We start from the raw sequence: 20,071 nt of genomic DNA, 5'->3' as shown, positions 1-20,071 counted from the left end.
GGCAGCGGGGTCTAGGGGCGGCAGCCCCTAGCAGGGTCCAAGGGGCAGAGCCCCTGGCTGGGGTCGAGCTGCCAGGTCAGCTTGGAAAAATTTTATTTACATTTACTGTCTTAACACATTTTCCATTAGGTTTTTAATTTATTTTCTAATCGAACTTGACTTTAGGCGAAGTTAAACCTTAGGCGAACTTAGCTTTAGGCGAAGTTAAACCTTAGGCGAACTTAGCTTTAGGCGAAGTTAAATCTTAGGCGAACTTAGCTTTTGGCGAAGTTAAACCTTAGGCGAACTTAGCTTTAGGCGAAGTTAAACCTTAGGCGAACTTAGCTTTAGGCGAAGTTATCAGTTAGGCGAACTTGGCCGTAGGCGAAGTTATCAATTAGGCGAACTTGGCCGTAGGCGAAGTTATGCTTTGAAGGCGAAGTTAAGCTTTGAAGGCGAAGTTAAGCTTTTGCAGGCGAAGTTACCCAGTTCGCAGGCGAAGTTACCCAGTTCGCTACGGGTTTGGTTTTTATCACGCATTTTGACGATTTTAATACCCTTGTTATGGTTCGGCATCACCCCCTAACGTTCCCTAACCATTTCGTTCGTATATATATCCCGTATATACTATAAAGCTTGGATCTTTAAGCTTAAGGACATTCAATAAAACATAAACTTTAAAGGTCAAGAACATACCTTTTGTGCTCGTTTGGATCTCGTTTAACTTGTTTAATCACAACTAATCGTTTACTCTCTCTCGGATCTTGCTCGTTTCTCTCCCTCGGCCGCCGGCCGTATATGGCGGTGTGTGGTGTGTGTGTGTTTTGGAGTGTGTAGAGATTATGATGGAAATGAAATGAGGGTTTAGGGTTTTAGGTTGGTTTAGGGGATATTTATATCCCTTAAAGCCCATGGACCTAGAGCCCATTCTTACTTAACCCATCTCAATTAATCTAAATCCATGATCCGTTCTTTACTCGATATTAATTAATTAATAACGCGAAATCACTAAATGTAACTTTCTTTATTCAACATTATAAATTTTAGGATGCTACAGTGACGGTGGTAGTGCTAGTGGTAAGGTGGTGGTGATGGTGGCGAAGGTGCTAACAACGGTGACAGTCAAGTGGTGATGGTGGCGATGGTGGTGGTGGCGGTTGTTGTTAGGTGGTGATGGTGTTGAGAAAGTAGGGTGAGAGATGAATGAAATGAGAAAAAAAAAGGAGTGAGAATGAATGGTTTTGATGTAATGTGATTCCATGTGTAATGGATTATTTCATTCCATTGAGTAACCAAACACCACTTTCTTCATTCTCACTTAATAAATCATTCCATTCTTCTTGTCATTCCTGCATACCAAACGCAAGAGATTGCCATTACAACTCCTCAATGTCTCATAAGAAGGTAATGATCATCATTTTCCATCTCATTAATCTTCGCAATGCTTAGTACTTTTATTTTCTCAATAACGTTGTTAGTGTCTATATAAGTTGGTGTCTATATTCTTATAAATGTTACAAATGTCACCCATATTACAAGGTTTACAAAGACGCGCACCACACTTCTTTTGGATGTTTAAATCTTCCGTTGAATATAGAAATAAAGAGGTTAAAGATCACTTTTATTAATGTGTAATTCAGATTTCTTTTATTTATTTATTTTGTAAAAGACGAGTTAGTTGTTAAATTGTTATAAAAAGATATCTCTTAAAATAAATGCGAGACAAACCGATAGACTAAACAATCCGTCATACCGTCAGTGGTTGAACAATTAATGTGTGTGCGGTGCAGTTGTATCATCAACCTTGACTGAATCATAACTCATAAGTAAATAATCCGTTTCAAGTATAAAAATAACATAAAAAACCAAGTTTAATTAGTAAAACGCCATTCCTAACATAGAAACAATGATTATCTCCTCCTTATAAATTCTTAATTAGTTAAAGGAAAATTGGATTTTAATAATCCCTATTAAATGGTATTGGCCGATAATAATCGATATTCGTTTTATCGCCACTGTCGGTCCCAAATTCAAAAAAGTTGGCCCCCAATGGTCCCCCGTTAAAAATGACTTAACGGCATTATAGTTTTTCCTGAATTTCAAACCAATGTTTTAGGGCTCTGATCGCTAGGAGGATACGAGTCGATTGGTGTAAAACTTAGTTTGAAATAGTGCTTCAAAATGACGAAACAATGCTTCAATTCGGGTGTTTGAACTTACAATTAACCAAAATCGAGTCGTTTTGATCATTGTTTCGAGCTAAGTTTTACACCAATCAACTCGTATCCTCCTAACGATCAAAAGCCCTAAAACATTGGTTTGAAATTCAGAAAAAACTATAACGCCGTTAAGTCATTTTTAACGTATGACCATTTTGGGCCAACTTTTTTGAATTTGGGACCGTCAGTGACGATAAAACGAATAAAGATTATTATCGGCCAATACCATTTAATATGGATTATTAAAATCCAATTTTCGTTAGTTATTTAACAATTTCATAACAAAAGGTCACGTGGAAGTAGTTAGTTAGTTCGTTTGTTCGTTCCCGCTAAATCTGGGATATATTATTATTAGTATCTCATTCATTCATTCATTTATTCATCAAGAGCTCATTTCACTTGCTACTGAATCATTTAAACATCAAATTGATGCCTATCCAAACCCAAAATACACTCACAACTCCTCAATTATCAGATCACATCCGATAACAATCACCAATTCAATATATATAATAGCATTCACCATCCGTTCTTGCATCCAATTCCAAAACCCTAGTATTCATCCGCACCAATGAAGTTAGGGCTTTTCAAATCCAAGCCTCGCACTCCGGCGGAGCTCGTGGTTGATCTCCGTCGCCTCCTACCGTATGCCGACCCGAATCCTACTGTTCGTGAATCCAAACGCCGTCAGAAGGTGTAATTCTGTCCAGAACTGTTAAGTTGTGTAATTAGGGATTATGTCTAGAGTTATTATATTATTTTGGGGGGTGTACCGTTCGGTTCGGTTAGTAACCTCAACCGAATTAATGAGCTAATCTGCTCATTAAAAAGCTCGATCGAGCCAAGCTTAATCGAGCCCGAGCTAGAGCCTAAAAGTAAGCTCGTTTAAAAAACAAGCCCGAGCCTGAGCTTCAGTTATCAAGCTCGGGCTGGCTCGCGAGCCTGAACGAGCCTGTCATTTATATAATTTTTTAAAATATATATTTAATATTTATTAATTAATATATATGATGTTATGAAAAAATGAATAAAAATAACTAAATAATACATATTATTTTATACATAAAATTATAATAGAAAAAAATATATAAAAATAGTTATAATTATATAAATAATAATGATAAATAGTAAACGAGCCGAGTCCGAGTCGAGCTTGAGCTTCAAAATCTACTAATAAAGCTCGAAACGAGCCGAGCCCAATAAAGCTCGAAACGAGCCGAGCTCGGGCTCGGCTCGTTTGCACCCATTAAATATCATGAAATTTGGCTGGAACTTGCAAGAGTATATGGGAAAATGGAATAAACAAAAACAAAAATATAATTAGTTTTAATTACTTAAACTGGTTAACGGGTCAACCTGAACCCGACACGATGTTAGCCAACCCGAACACAACCTGTTTTTTAAACGGGTTGTTTTAAGCGGGCCGTGTTAGTCAACTCAGAACCTTTTTTTACTATTTCAGATGAGCCGAGTCCGAGTTGAGCTCGAGCTTACTGATAAGGCTCGAAATGAGCCGAGCTTCGTTTGCACCCGTTTAAAATCATGAAATTTGGTTGGAACTTGCAAGAGTATATTCGGAAAATGGAAAAAACAAAAATATAATTAATTTTAATCACTTAAACGGGTTAACGGGTCAACCTGAACCCGACAAGATGTTAGCCAACCCGAACACAACCTGTTTTTTAAATGGGCCGTGTTAGTCAACTCAGAACCTTTTTTTTCCATGTCAAGTTCGGTCATGTTTTTGGCCGTGTCAACAGCTGCTGCCCCTGTTTTCGGCTAATCAGTTCGGTTTATTCGGTTACTTTTTTCCGGTTTTTGGTTCGATTAAGTTAATTTGGGTTTATAACCAAAATCAAATTTGGGCTAATCAAATTTTGGCTAAAGCTTTTTACTTAGTAATACATAAAACGGAGATATAAATACATGAAATGGTGGTATAAATACATGAAATGGTGGCATAGAACATGAAATACATGAAGTGGATCTATAAAAGCTAGATATAGATAAAAATATGAATAGTTCGGTTTGGTTACTTTCGGTTAACCGAGTGTACAAAAAATAGCCGACAACCGCCTTTTGGTTAAGTTCGGTTCTTTTTCATTGGTTTTCATTTCGGTTAACGACTCGGCCATTGCTCACTCATATATTTTGTTATTAGCATAAATATGAAATTCAGTATACTCAGATCTGATCTATGGTTAATATTTATGGCTTCTTTTGAAATACACATTTGTGGTGCAGATTTGTGAAGTAAGGAAAGTGATTCTTGAAATGTGGACGGTTCTTTATGGAGACGAACAAGTAGAAACCGTAGAAGAGGCTTGTGTGAAGTTGACACAGGAGTTCTTCAAAGAAGACACGTGTCATATGCTAATTGAATCCTTTCCTCATTTGGACCCTGGGGTATGGGATGATTTAATTGTTATTTCAATATGTGTGTTGGTGTTCATAATGTTAAAATTTTGAGTCTGGTATGATGCAGACGTGTCAAGACATCACGCATGTGATTGCAAATATGCAGAGGCAGCTGGTGAATGGGCGGTATCCTGCCTCTAAATGTTTGGAGGGCAATACAGCCCTTCTGACTATGCTGCTACCTGGGTGAGCTATTTATTTGCTACAGTATGTATGTTTCTTGTTATCTGGTGTGAGTTAATCTAAATATGTTCAATTTTCAGATGTGATGAGCCGGAGCTTGCGATATCATATGGTGCAATTTTAAGAGAATGTATCCGCCATCAAGTAGCTGCAAAGTACGTATCGTTATTCAAAACCAGTATTTTTCTATGGTTTTCTTGCTATAATTTTGGTAGCTAATTTCTGAATTGTTTCACAGGTATTTTCTGGAGACAGATCACGTTAAACTGTTCTTTCGATACATGCAAGATCCAAATTTTGAGATTGCATCAGATGCAGCAACAACATTTAGAGTTAAGTATAAGTTTGAAATTTACATATTATGTTTGTAATAGTGTTGTGGACTGCATGGTGACTGTCTTTTCATCCTTGTTTCAGGAGCTATTGACCAGGCATAAGTCAACTGCTTGTGACTTTCTTTTCAAAAATTTTGACTGGGTGAGTGGTTGACCTACCAGAAACTCATACAGAAGTTTCATCTCAGACTTTAATATTGGCAACTCTTTTATGTAATCATTATACATATTGACTCTTGGTTTCATGATTTCTTAAATATATTTTTTGTGTAGTTCTTTCAAGAATACAACTTATTGCTACAATCTCCCAACTATATCAGCAGAAGGAATGCTGTCATGGTATAATTTACAAGTACCAATTTCTATATTCTGTCAGATATATTAGTGTTATTTTCTTTTGAATAGCTTTTATTAAATATAGTATTGTGATTATGACTGAGTCTGCAATTCTTTTCAGCTGTTGGGAGCATTGTTACTGGATCGTTCATACACCTCGGTGATGATTCGATATGTGTGCTCATTGGACAGCATGAGAATTCTCATGAATCTTCTTAGGGTATCTATTATTCGTTAATGCTTCATTTTTCATATTTTTTTTACAACGCATGCTGACAGTTGACCATTTTCATCCTCTAGGATTCAAACAAGACCATACAGCTAGAAGCTTTCCAGGTGTTCAAGGTAATAATGGATATTATTATTGTTTGATTGTACTTGAATTTATGTTTACTTTAATTGGTTCTGTTGGCCTTTGGAATAGCTATTTCCTGCTAACCAGAGAAAGCCTCGAGAGATTGTGAAAGTGTTGATTGCAAACAGAGACAAGCTGCTTCAGTTTTTTAGCGAATTCAATTTTGAAAAAGGTACAAAAAGGATTTTTATTTCAGTTTATGCTACTGTAACAAGATGCTTAAAATTATAATCCCTTTGCAGCTGGTGAACATTTTGAATCAGACAAAGCTGAAGTGGTGAAGGAAATTGCCACCCTTGAGCTAAAAGATCCACAATGCTCGACTTCAAAGCAATGCGAAGAAATCGCTTGTTAAGACTAACCTCCTGGTAACCTTTTATATTTGCTGGGACCAAGTAGAATTGATGCTTGCATATTTACGTTTTTCATGGTATGAAGGCATAGTTGTTAAAGACTACAATTCAGATTCTTGGCTGTTTTTTATGGTCTAAATTTGCACTTTCGTTTTAATTCATATCGTCAAATGTTGATACATGTATATACCACCAAAAGAATTACAACTCATGTCCAAAATACAAAATTACAAATCACGAAAACAAAGAACATAAGATTATCTAGCTGCTGATCTCACCTCTAAGCTGACTGGTTGTAGCCATTGCCTGCATATTCGCTTTTCTCTTCCTGTTTCCTCTTTAACACAATGAACCATGTGTAAGCTTCCAACATAACCGTATTAACCGCCAAAAAGATAAGTATGCCAATGTAGGCCTTCTTCCACTTCTTCCCAGGGTCCAAAATATCAAACCCTTTGAACACATTGATAATGCTTAAGAGGATCACGGTGTATCCTATACTGTGGTGGTAAATGTTCCAGTAAAATCTGTATTTGTTGTCGGGTTTCGGCCTCAGCAGCAGAGCAAATGCCTAATTCCAAACAGGATTTATAAGTTCAAATTGTGGTTTTTAATTTTGATTTTAAGATAGAACGAAACGAGATGTTGATTTGTGAGTATAATACCTGAATGGTTCCAAGGGTAAATAAGGCAATCCCAATGTCTCGGTGCGTGTTGTATTGGATACCGGTTGAGTCACTGCCTAGCTTGAGCCCGGTGGCCCACCCGGCTACACCGACTATATATGCAGAAGCTTGGCACGCAACATGGATGTAGAACCAGGCTGGGTTAGCCGCCTTGAACACCTTTAAATATCTTGCAGCCATGGCTCCCATTGGCATCATTACTCCCCAACTCATAGCATTCAACACTCCATGTGTCTGTCATTAATTAAATTATATTTTATTCATATCAAATTAATTGGAAGATTTTGACTTTTAAACTTCATTAAAGATTTTGAATCTTGAAATCTTGAAACAATATAACATGATAAACATCTTACATTTTTCCGGCGCCTCCGTGAACCGCCAACATTGCCACCATCAGCGATCTGACCTGAAGCAAAATCCACCGTCCCGACCGAATTTCTATTAGCAGAATCCATCTGATGGGCCGCAGGCGCTCCGCTGGTGACCGGGCCCACCTGCCACACTTGATTAAAACTCGTCCTGCCAGCAGGCAACACCAAAGTGGCATAGATCACCATATCACCATTGACCATCTCAGCCCTGATCCTAGGCACATCAAAACTCAACCCGGAGGGTTGCAGCCCGGTTGCATAACCCGTAACCGACGACGTGTAAGCTTGTACTGACCCATTTGAGCTGACCAAGCCCACAAGAGCTTGTGCTCCAACCATACCTGACCCACCAATATTAATTGCCCAAGCTACCCATTGGGAGTTTGAGACTCCGGTTTGCCGGTATGCCAAGTCAACGGTGGTGTTAGTGGGGTGGTAGTTCCAGTGAAGGTGTGAGTTTAGAAGAGGTAAGGTGACACATGCTGCATACACATTGTTGTTTGAGAATGTGTATGTGTTGCAATCTTGAGCATAAGAAATGGTACTCAAGATTGAAATTAAAATGCACAAGATTGGATGAAATGATCTTGATCTACCCATTTGATGGATCTTTATGAGTATTGTAGATCAATATAAAAAAAACAAATAAAATTGAAGTCTTTAAGAGATGGGAATAATATTGTTTTGTGTGTAAATGGTGTTGATGCAAGTGATCAAGTATTCAAATAGATTCATAGAACATATGTGTGTGTGTATATAAATAATTAAATATTGAAAGAGAGAGTAGAGAAAAGAGTTGAATTGACCTGTTCTTGATCTGAAGAAGAAAAACATAACAAAAGACGAAAGATTATTGTAAGTTGGAAGTTGAAACACAAGCATGTGTGTATAAAATACAAATGATTTAGTTATTAAATATGTAATAATTAAAATAATGAACATTAGCTTTTCTTAATGTTGAAAATAGATTAAATATTTAATAAAATAGCAAGTGGATCGTGGATTACGCGTGCTTGTCTAGGCCATCTTTCGTGACTGATTAATGCTACCACCCACCATCATGCATATGGGCTATGACCTAACTTGTCCAATATAAATAAACCCTTTTGTTCATTTTTCACGTTTTTGTTTTTTAATACAAAAGATGTAGTCTTCTATTTTAATTGAGTTTAGAAACCTATTAAAAATAATAGAGCAAACCATTATTTACATTTGGGTTAAGTTGAAACGAGAAGAGTAGGAAAATAAAAGGTGTGAAAAGTCATTATTAATTTTTATCTTAAATGTTATATGAAAAATTATGGACGTTTTATAATTAATGAGTAACTGATATATACCTTACATATGAGGTTAAAAAGTCAACAATTATGAATTATTCTCTTTTAACCTTCTTTTCTCATAAACTAATTGTAACCTTTTAAATCCAAAATCAATAGACTAGATTGTTTTTCTTTTAAACCTGACCCTCAAACAAACACTCACAAAATTTTGTTAACAAAAAAAGTCAAAATATAAATATAGTTGAACATAAGGTAATATGATGTAGATATAATACAATGAATATAATTATAATAATATTTTGTATATCATAATCTTATATGATGAAAGACGACATTTAAGAAAACATAGTAGGTAGGAACTAAGCGTTATATAAGGCAGATCATATCAAAATTTGTTCAAATGCTTTGTTCAAGCAAATCGCTTTGTCTAATGAGAAAACTATTATTTCTCTTCATCTTAATCATTAATCTTTTTTACGCAATTCATGGGAAGAACGTTAGCAACCATGACGACATTAACTACCTTACGTGAAAATTATTGTACACATTTAGTCTGACGTAAACAATCTTTGATTTCACTCACTCAAAAGATGACGATATTGGAACGCCGCAGAGGAATTCCAAATAAGGTTTTTGCGTAGACCCCTTGATAGGGATGACCACGGTACCGTACCAGTTCACCGAAATACCGATCCAGAAAATCGCAAATTCTTAGTACCGGGACGGTACCGGTACCGATGGTAAAAAATCGAAAAATACCAGTCCGTACCGATCCCGAAACTTAAAACTTTGGTACCGATTCGGTACCGCCGGTACCGAATCGGTACCAATTTTGCTCATCCCTATCTCTTGGGACGTTCATTCTTCAATTGTCATTTTAACTGGGAATCAAAGCAACTGGAGTTCTATGTTTTTAAACAACCACCAATTACTTCTTAAATTGATTTGGAGTTTAAATTATTTTATGCCGAAGTGTTAATAATGCAACATATAATTGATCATGAGTTAAAACAGGTTCTCTAAAAAAACTAACCATCTATAGTGATTTGCTCTTAGCTTATATTTATTACAAAATAAATATAAAGTGAAAATTTCCTTATTTGAAATTTGAAATTAATTATTTTATCTAAAGATATAGGATTAAAAACAAAAATTATGAGTTCCAATATTACTTCCATACAATATTACTTCCATATGTGGTTCCAGTTTTTATAACACGATTATCATATTGTATATTCACATGTAATTCTGTTTCATTGCATATGCCACTTTTCTAGTGAATATTTTAAGCAATATACTTTAATATCGGCTTTTGGGAATAACCTATGAGTTGACAACCTTAGATTTTGAAGTCATTTAAAATATTAGAAAAGTAATGTTTTCTTGTAACATATAATTTTATTTCTGACACAGGGCTGGCTTTGAGATAGTAAAAAAAAGTTTTGAGTCGAAGACGGAAATTTTTTTGGGCCTTAAGTAAACTGCGTATTTTGTTGGGTTTAAACAATTTAATTTTTACATGGGTTTACTTTGTTATAATTTGGGTTGTGTAAAAAACGTTTGTATAAAAATATGATTAAACATACCTAAAATGATAATAGAATGCATAACCTTTTGGTTGGAAGTAATACCTATTTGCCACTAGACCAAACTAGTTGTTATGTAATTTAGTTTAAACATTAAATATACATATTGTTATAATAAAAATACATATGATTTAAAAAAAAAAACGGGTATAGCGGGGTGTCGGGCCTTTGGCCGTCGACCACCCAGCCACACCCAAGGACCGCCCTTGTTCTGACAAATACAATGCTAATATTTTTCATCTCTCAAAAACATTGACAACAAACGGTTGTTAGTTTCTTGAACAAACTCATTTTATGATGCAAGTATTACTCGTTCACTAAAAAATTCTATCTTTTTGAAATCTCTAAGAATAAAAGGATATAAAAAGTCAGTTTATCATCCGAAACTCGCTCGTTTAAATTAACATCAACACTAAAACTACATAAATATTGAATTTATCTTTTAAGGGTTTGAAATAAAAAAAACTTGTAATTTAGCAAACAATCATATATATTTAGGGAATATTGGATTTTAATAATCCATATTAAATGGTATTGGCCAATAATAATCCCTATTCGTTTTATCACTACTGGCGGTCCCAAATTCAAAAAAGTTGGCCCCCAATGGTCCCCCGTTAAAAATGACTTAACGGCGTTATAGTTTTTTCAAAATTTCGAACCAATGTTTTAGGGTTTTTGATCGTAAGAATACATAAATAGTGAATTTATCTTTTAAGGGTTTAAAATAAAAAACTTGTAATTTAGTAAACAATCATATATATTTAGTAAGTTAAGTTTATTGAAAATTTTAATTTTAACTTAAACTTGCTATTCATCCAATAATATCATTTATTATAAAACATTAATATTAATTAACCAATATAGTATCTTTGACCTTAATTTTTAATTATTATTCAAAGTCAACGTGAAAATTGGTTATTTATAAAAACTTAATATTAATACTAATACAATATATTTATGTAAAACAACATAATATGTTTATTTTGGTATTAAATTTTTTAAAGCATGATAAGCATGAAACAGTTATTAAAAAGAGAAACGATAGATTAAAAAGGGAAAAAATGAAATACAAATCAATAATAAGAAAGAGAAATGTATTAATATAAGAGAGATGGGAGAAACGTGTATAAGGATCACTCTAGTATGATGACATTAGGCCTTTATCCTTTATTTATAATATTGCATAGATTAGTGACACCATGTAATATTAGGTAATATAATATAATGTGATATAATAATAGAAGTAAATGAATATTTACATAGTGTAGCATAATGTGATCTAAATGACAATAAATATCATACCATATTAGTGTATTGTAAGTAGTATCATGTAGAAACTAAAAGCTCTATATAAGTTAGACTAGATGTAGTTTTATTCAAATGCATAGTTTGAGCAAATTAATTTGTCTTACGGGAAAACTATTACTTTCCTTCATCATATTACTTGATCTTTTTTTGACACCTTATGCGAATGTTTTAAGCGGCTATGGCAACATGAACTGCATTACTTTTAAAGTTGTTCATATCTAGGCTGATGTAAACAATCTTTGATTTCGATGTTACTCAAAAGATGACGATCTAGGGGATGTGGTTAGGAATGCCGGAGAGGAATTCCAAATTAGGTTTTGTTTAGACTTTTTTGGACGTTCGCACTTCTGTTGTCATTTTTATTGGGAATCAAAGCACGCAGAGTTTTATGTTTATAAAGAGGCGACGGTGGGTTAAACTCAACCATATTGTGCTCGTTTAGAGCCCCACGTGGAGTGTTATTGGAGGGTACGACAAGATGGATTTTATATTCCTCAAATGTTCGAACCCCAACCCGATGATTGGGTCAAACACATTGACTGGAATTGATATTGTTAAGTTTTATACTTTTTTAATAATATCTTTGTATTTTGTTTATCGTGTCTTTATGTAACATCTCCAAAATTTTTATCTAAATTTGACAAGTTAATAAAGTTGAAGGATAAAAAATATCCCAAGATAAATAAAGGGAAAATTAAGATAAGAAAATAAAAATATTTCATAAAGAAAATCATCTCATGCTATGATATGGAAAAAAAGAAATTTTATTTCACATGGAAAGATGGAAGAAAGTGTAAGCATTTCACATTGGTGTAAATAAAAAAAATTAAACCCATACCACATGGAAAGTAAGAAAGATTTGGAAGCTCTTTATAAAGATAGGAGTTTCCCTGGGGAGTCGGTGGCGCCACGCAATCAATACAAGCCATGGACGGAGGAGGATGATCTGGCTCTTCTAAAACTTTGGATCGCCATTTCGGAGGATCCCGACGTTATTTATATAAATTTATTTAGTATTTATTAAAAATTGAGAATAGTTTTAGCAAACTTTCAAGTCGGCGGTATATTTTGGTTGAAAATATTTGAAGCTTGTATCAGGCTAACAGGCAAACCGAAAGAATATCGGAGTAAAGAAACGGTTCAAGCCCATTGGAAGGTCATCAATCAAGAATGCCAAACATATGCTGGGATATACAACCGACTGAGTGATCACAGTTGGCGTAGCGGGCAAAACAACGCCAAAATCGAAACTCAAGCGTTAAGCATTAAATGACTCGTCGCGACTAAATGACTTATGAATTACTCGGGGGCGTTGATTACGAGGCATTAAACTTATTTAGTCGTGACGGGTAAATTATTAGTGAACGTGTTCGTTACGGTTAGTTTAAGGGCATGTGACAATTTTGTATTGATTCTACAAGCTATTCGTCACGACTAGTTTATAATACTTATTTCTGGAATTTTTTGAAAATGACATCTAAAACTTGAAGTTTGTTATCACAAACTTTTATTTTTGGAATTTTCTCTTCATGTAATAATACATGTTTAACTATTAAAATATAATTTTTTAATATTATTGTTTAATTTAAACGTTATTATAATGATTCGGAAGAAATGAATACTATTACTTCCTAAATTAAATTATGAATATTATTACTTTTTAAATTAAACTAGTATACGTACTTGCGCGTTGCTGCGAATCACGTTAAATGCATTAGATGTATTACCACCAAAAACCAAATTAATTAAATACAAATTGCAAGTTGTAATATGACTTATAACCAATAAGATACAAATACAAATCCAGACTCTTGCACCGTTTATAAAATGTGAAAAAAGTTGATGCTCAAAAAGTTAACACACTTAACAATTGAAACTTTATATATTGAACGAAACAATAGCAAAAATGCCCTCCAAATCTAAATTTACCTAAGACAAAAACCTGACACGAAAACAAATGAAATTTTCAACCCGCTTACAATTTGCACTTTGTGACCTTAAAACACTTTCAACCCGCATATTAATTGTTCCGTAGAAAAATACTAAACCCGAAATCAAATCAAATCAAATTCCATCCCTTCTAATTCACCAAACCTGCAACCAAAAGTTTGGTATAAACTAAGTCATTTCTTATCCTAATTCACAATTCTCATTTTTGAAGTACCTAAAACTACCTACTTCGAGTCAAGAAAGTCAAAGATCTCAACAACATTCAAATTCGCATACCAGTAAACACAAAATCTTTGGGAAAGTTATTAGTAGCTTATTACTAAAGAATCTTTAATCTTGAAGTATCTAAAGCTAGAAACTTTGACTCGAACAAAGTCAAAATTCTTCACAACATTGAATTACACATACCAATAAGGAAATAACACAAAACCTTATGAAGAATAACAAATAACTAACTAATAAATTGTAGATTCTTGTTCAATGTCAGAATATCTTAAAAACTACTCCAAACAAATTCAATCTTTCCACTTTAGTATTGAAGCTATGGTGCCTACACTATTAATAAACACATAAATCAATAAATTAAAGTTGTACTTGAAGCCACATAATTTGGACATGAATGAATAGGAAATCTGTGAGTGGGAGAAAAAATGATTTTTAATATATATATAATTTATTTGGAGTTTGAATTATTTTTTTATGCCGAAATATTTCAAGTTATTTAAAGTTTTAAATATGTGTAGTCATAAAACCTTACCCCCAGACATTATGTGACACGTGACGTCCAGTCAGAGTTATGATTTTTTATAAAAACATGGTGTAGTCATAACGCCCCCCGTAAAGCCATAACTTTGTTATTTTATTATTATTATTTTTAATTTTTGTGCCTTCTATCAACGTTATATACAAAACACTAAAAATAACTCCATAACGCCGGAGGAGGGGGGAGGGGGTGTTCCCCGACGTTATGGGCCAAAACGTCAGCCATAACTAGGCCACTACGCTTGGTCTTAGTTGGATATTAAAATGTGTTATGAAGTGGACTACCAGGATTATTCAATCACGTGGGCTTCAAGGAAATACAATAAATGGTCACAAAAAGCAGAAATTCTGAATACTTTTTGTAATTCCATTGTTAATATGTGCTTTTGTGGCCACGTGTAGATGTGTGGTTACTATAACTTACTGAGATCATGTGTAGTCGTAAAGCTTCACATCCAGGGGTTATGCGTCACGTGGCGCTCAGTCAGAGTTATGGTTTTGTACAAAAAACAAGTGTAGTCATAAAGCCTCCATAACTTGGAGGGGGGCGGTGTTTCCAGAGTTATAAAGCCTCCATATCCGCGTTATATCTAAAACGCACAAAAAAAAATTCAACATAACGCGGGGGGGCGGTGTACCCCCGCGTTTTCACAAAACGTTGGCCAACAACGTGACCACTACACCTGGTATAATGTGTATGATTTCCAAACAACCATGGCTATAAAGTTAGGGTACCAAAAAAACCTGAATATCCTTAAATATCACTCGCGGGTCAATAGGGATCCTATGATGCATCCGCGAGACACATGGATCACCCGCATAACCGTCTAAGAAAACATCCTAGGAGATCCTGAATAGGATTCAACGGGTCGTGCATAGTAATGTTTCGTCCCCTAGGATCCAAATCTTCGTTTTTAATAGAAACATTTTTGCTATTCAAAACGAAACTGCGACGTACCTTGTTGCCCATTTTCATGCAACTTTAAAGTAAATTACATACTTTAAAACATATAATATGTTTTAAAGTATGTAATTATATATATAGATAAAAAGCAAATTTTGGTGCATAAAGTTTCTTTTAGAAACCATTTTTTGAGGTTTTAGGTTAAATATCTCATATGAAAACTAATGTACTCATGTGATGGGATGGTTAAAGGTGATTTGCTTAAGACTTTGGTGTACATGTTGTTTGTGCAAGATTGAGTCCCCTCCACAGCCTAGATTTTTTGGTTAATTTTTCTTCTTCTGGATTAATTAGTTTTTGTTTATACTTTTTTTTTGTGTTTTAAATATGTTAGTTTAAGCTTTTTTAAATAGGTGTCGTGACTCGATAGAGTTTAATTTTTTGTCAACTTGCAGCCGCATTGTGCGGTTTTTACCATAAGTTATGTAACTGTCAATATTATTCTGTGTATTTACTTTTTTGGGTGTATTATTGTTACTGTTACGAACTTAACCAATACAAACCGAATTCGCGTCATTGCACCACTGCAACGTGACTGGTTGTTACATAGTATAGTATAAAAGAAGATTTTGGTGCCACAAAGTTGCTATTTTTATGAACTTTGGTTTGATATATAATAGACAGTTTTCACTTAGAAAACAACTTGACTTCTGACCCGTTGGTTATGTGGGGATGTTCTTATACATAATGTGGTTTGCTATCTGGGTTTGACTCTTTTTGCAATGGAAAATGTAGTTATTCTTTGTTCTATGTTTAAATAGTTTTTTTCGTTAAGTTCAATTTGGTGGGCCATGTGTGTCGTGTAAAGCTTTTTTATTTTTTTGTTTAGTTACGGTAACGTAGCGAACATGACGGAAACCGACCAAATTTGTTTAGACTCACTGTCTCAACGCCCAGGATCTACATCGCTCGGGTTTTACAAGCCCGAGTTTTACTGACCGACGCTACCCCCCTATAATGCACGTAACCAAAGTCGACCGAATTCAAGTATATTTACCAACTCAACGCCCGAGACTGACAGCACTTGAGTTTTACCACCGTCCAAGTTTACACAGCGCAACGCGCTGATATAACACTAGTTTACTTTAAAGTATGTTACATATATATAAATAGTTCACCAGCTATACCTCTATTCATGAATAAATAAAAATAATAATTGATTGATTAAATCTGAAGAAAATAGAAAAGTTGCGTATGCTTTTCATCTTTACGTTTTGTAAGAGAAAAATGAAAGGTGTCGTCCTCATATTCGAACCGTAATTTTCTCTAATTAACTGACAGATGCCACATGCGTGCGATTGTTAATTAATTAACAAAGGCGTGTTAGCAAGTTAATTAAACCAATATTTTAATCCTAGTAACATGTAATGAATAAGGTTTTTTAATACTCGATTTGTCACAAATACCGGTCAAGTAACCACATTCAATCAACCTGGACAAAGTGAAAGCATTACTGACATCATAAAGTTTATATTTTCGCCTAGCTACCTTTTTTGGATGACATATAATAATATATCTATCTTATCACATTTACAAAATATTTGGAGATACAATTATAATATTTCTTGTTTTTATTTAACTATGTAAGGACAGAAAGGTGATATATTACAAGTTACAACATACTCTACTTTTAACATGTCGTGATGTAATGCAAAGTAATATTGAAGAGGTAGGTCCCAGCAGAGCCCAGTTGGACCCGCAAGACTCACCTAAAACAGGGACGTCTGCGCAATGACCAACTGCTCCAGCAGGACCCACCATGCTCAAAGAACCTTACGCGCAGTACGCCAGCTGTACCCGCAGGGAAAGCCTCCCAATGGTGAAGTACCCCGCCTGTTCCCGCAGCTGCGAATACAAGCCATCAGGGAAGGCTACCCGCACTAACAGCAAGGCTACATGCATAAGGCGTTAGCTACTTCAGTAGTCACATGAAGGAATGAGCAAGGCGGGAATACTCCCGCCCAAGTGAGCCAGTCCATATTCTTCTGGAAGGTCTTTCGTACTATACCTACTAAGGTATGGGCGGAACAGACAAATTGACCAGAGCAGCCCATGAACTAATCACAGGGTGACAGCTCACCGACAACAATACGAGGAGGAGCACCCTCTAGTACTGTTTGTCACTATTAGCCGCTGCTTACTCACCAACCCTTACGATGGAACGTGCGCAGTCTACAGTTGGTGGAACAGTGCGTAGCCGGCAGTAAAGGAACAGTATACAGCCGACCTTATTACTGTTGGCCGTAACCTATCCACCAACCAGCATGGCCTGTGCATAGTCCACTGTTGGTAGAACAGGAATACTATTCAGCCGGCTGTACCTGCTTGGAAACCTACCTTCGGCTATAAATACTCCAACACCTTGGAATGGTAAGGACATCATCTGATATCTCAATCTTATCTAGCAATCTCTTAATATACACTTATATTCAGAGCAATCTAGTCTGATTCTCACGCCGGAGGGTGGTCACAAGGAGGAACCCCCCCCTTTTCAGTGACGAGCTTACGGTGTCTGTTTTGCAGGTCTCTGGAAGAATAACCTTCTCTGCTGGACCTCATCCATGTGGGAAACATTACTTAACCCCCAGATTATCTATAATCTGTCCAGGGTTCACTTAGTGTTTCTTCATTGGCGCCATCCGTGCATAAAAGCTAGAACTAATTTAGTTTTTTCAAAATTTCTGAAGAAATGGTTAACGTTACTCCGGTCCCAAGGCCAGTAACCGACCAAGAAACCCCGGTAACCACAACCCCAGCAACTGGGGGGAACACCGGCGGTTATACAAATCTTACGAACACTACCCCGACTACCCAAGCCGGGGCAAGTGCAGTAAATATTCCACTGGGGTTCACTGATGCCCAGTTGGAAAAACGAACGAGGGTCCCTCGCCAAACACTAGATCAAGTGAAGGCGTGGGCCGAAGCACGTCAAAGAGAGTTCCAAGCTGAATTGGATGAACGCTTGCGTTCAGTTCAACAGGCTGACGAATTCGGCAGTACTCGCCAACACCTCAATATGAACAGTGAGTGCGAGTACTCAGACGACGAGAGGGAAGAATCCGATACCGACGCAAACCCTCGCCATAAGGCGAAAGGGAAGCGTAAGGAAACGGACTTCCAACCAAAAAGGAATTTTGGGGAAGCTTTTAAACCAACAAATGCGGAGAGAAACCCGCGTGACTTCTCCAAAACCTTTAGACCAACTGCTACAAATGCAGGAAAGTCAAAATTCGCAAGGGACATTGCGGAAGCAATCGCCCCGAGAAGTGCCAAACAAATGTCAAACATTGGCACTTATGATGGTCTATCCGACCCAGACGACCATTTGAACAGGTTCATTGCGGGGGCTACCGTCAGTAACTGGACGGAACCCACGTGGTGTTACATGTTCCAGATGACTCTGGTCGGAGCGGCCAGGGCATGGTTCGATCGTTTACCGGTCCACCATATATATGACTGGGCGGACTTTCAGAACAAGTTCAGCCAGCACTTCAGCCAACAGAGGAAATACACTGAAGAACAGTGGACGATCCTCAACTGCGTTAGAGAGGAGGATGAATCTTTACTAGACTTCATCACCCGCTTCAACTCCAAAAAGCTAAGTCTCGGCAACATAAGTGAAGATCTGGTTCGCGCCGCTTTCATCCAAGGCGCCGAATACCCAGAGCTTATCCGCACATTGACGGGTAAGGATGGCATGCCATCAACATGGGATGCCATCATGACGGCGGCAAAGCGCTTTGCCGAGACGGAAAAGCAACTGGGAAGGGATCTTCCCCAGAGTACACACCTCTACACGCAGAGGACAAGAGAGAACAATGTCCGGATCGCCCGGCAGAACAAAAAGAGGAAGCTAGGTATCTGGCAGTCAAGGATAAACTTTGACACCTCGTCCAGCTCTCACCCTCTTGTTGGCGGAAGAAATCACACACACCCTTCAAGCCAAAAGCACCGGTGGACGCCACTCACCAAAAGCGTCACGGAGATATTTGCCACTGAAAAGCTACCGTGGCCAAAAGCTCCAATGATCCGGCAGCGACCTAATGCGGATCATAGCATTTCCTATGACTTCCACGGGACAAAAGGTCACGGTACAGAAGAGTGTACATCCTTGAAGGATATTGTTGAAGCATTCGTCAAGGATGGAAGACTGGCACACCTGGTGGCATCAATCAAGAAGGGAGGACGGAACGACAACCGGTACTGAGGCAACGGACGAAAGCCCGTTGACATCAGCATCAACATGGTTCATGGTAATATCAGAGGAAGAAAAAGGCGAATGATAGAACCATGTGCGTGGAAGGAAGCTGAGGTGCGCTTCCCGCGAGTGCCAGGAGGACCCAGCAAAGAAGGCCCTATCATCATCAAAAGCCAGCTGGGGCACTACATCACCTCCCGCACTCTTGCTGACAACGGCGCCTCGTCAACGGTGATGTACAGGCAGTTCTTCGACAAGCTGGATGACGAAGACAAGGAACGCCTGGAAACGATCTACGCCTCGATGGAAGGGTTTGATGGCAGCACAAACACCCCCCTGGGTATCCTATCTTTCCCCGTCACTCTCACAGATGGGAAACACTCCCGCACAGAAGACGTGGACTTTGTCGTGATGAGGAAGCCACACCACACATACGACATTCTCTTCGGGAGAGACGGGATGGCAAGATTCAACGCCGTGGTATCCTCAGTCCACGGCATGATGGGATGGCCAACAGCTGAAGGTGTAGCGATGATCACCGGCATTCCCCAGAATTTGGTGAGCGATAACGGCACCAACTTTGCTGACAAGAAGCTACAACAGTGGCTGAAAGAACTTCAAATCACCCACACCTTTACCTCAGTGGCACACCCGCAAGGTAATGGTGAGGTGGAAAGAGCAAATAAAAGCATCGTCGAAGGCATCAAGAAAAGACTCTTGGAACACAGATCCGGCTGGGTGGACGAGCTTCCGCACGTCCGTTGGGCAAACAGAACGCTGAAGAA

The 20,071-nt window shown here is 37.0% G+C and overlaps 2 protein-coding genes across 2 annotated transcripts; one reads left to right on the top strand and one right to left on the bottom strand.

The window, feature by feature from the left end:
• Window positions 1-2,607: 2,607 nt before the first annotated feature.
• LOC143577418 (putative MO25-like protein At5g47540) lies at window positions 2,608-6,379 on the top strand. The gene is made up of 11 exons (XM_077061253.1): window positions 2,608-2,892; window positions 4,443-4,604; window positions 4,684-4,802; window positions 4,880-4,954; window positions 5,038-5,131; window positions 5,217-5,276; window positions 5,408-5,473; window positions 5,592-5,690; window positions 5,771-5,815; window positions 5,895-5,997; window positions 6,068-6,379. Exons 1-11 carry the CDS (start codon window positions 2,770-2,772, stop codon window positions 6,178-6,180), a joined length of 1,059 nt encoding a protein of 352 aa, XP_076917368.1. The 5' UTR covers window positions 2,608-2,769; the 3' UTR covers window positions 6,181-6,379.
• Window positions 6,380-6,458: 79 nt separating this feature from the next.
• LOC143577417 (cytochrome b561 and DOMON domain-containing protein At5g35735-like) lies at window positions 6,459-8,089 on the bottom strand. Its single transcript, XM_077061252.1, has 4 exons — window positions 8,045-8,089; window positions 7,221-7,847; window positions 6,844-7,098; window positions 6,459-6,749 (listed from the first exon to the last, which is right to left on the bottom strand). The coding sequence occupies exons 2-4, from the start codon at window positions 7,836-7,838 to the stop codon at window positions 6,459-6,461; spliced, it is 1,164 nt and encodes a 387-aa protein (XP_076917367.1). The 5' UTR covers window positions 7,839-7,847; window positions 8,045-8,089.
• Between the last annotated feature and the right edge of the window lie 11,982 nt (window positions 8,090-20,071).

This window comes from Bidens hawaiensis, unplaced genomic scaffold (assembly GCF_021521415.1).
Source record: "Bidens hawaiensis isolate Kalapana, Puna unplaced genomic scaffold, B.hawaiensis_p1.1 tig00028581_1, whole genome shotgun sequence".
NCBI classification, from domain to species: domain Eukaryota; kingdom Viridiplantae; phylum Streptophyta; class Magnoliopsida; order Asterales; family Asteraceae; genus Bidens; species Bidens hawaiensis.
The sequence above is the reverse complement of the archived record's forward strand: the minus strand, read 5'-3'. Positions and strand labels throughout refer to the sequence as shown.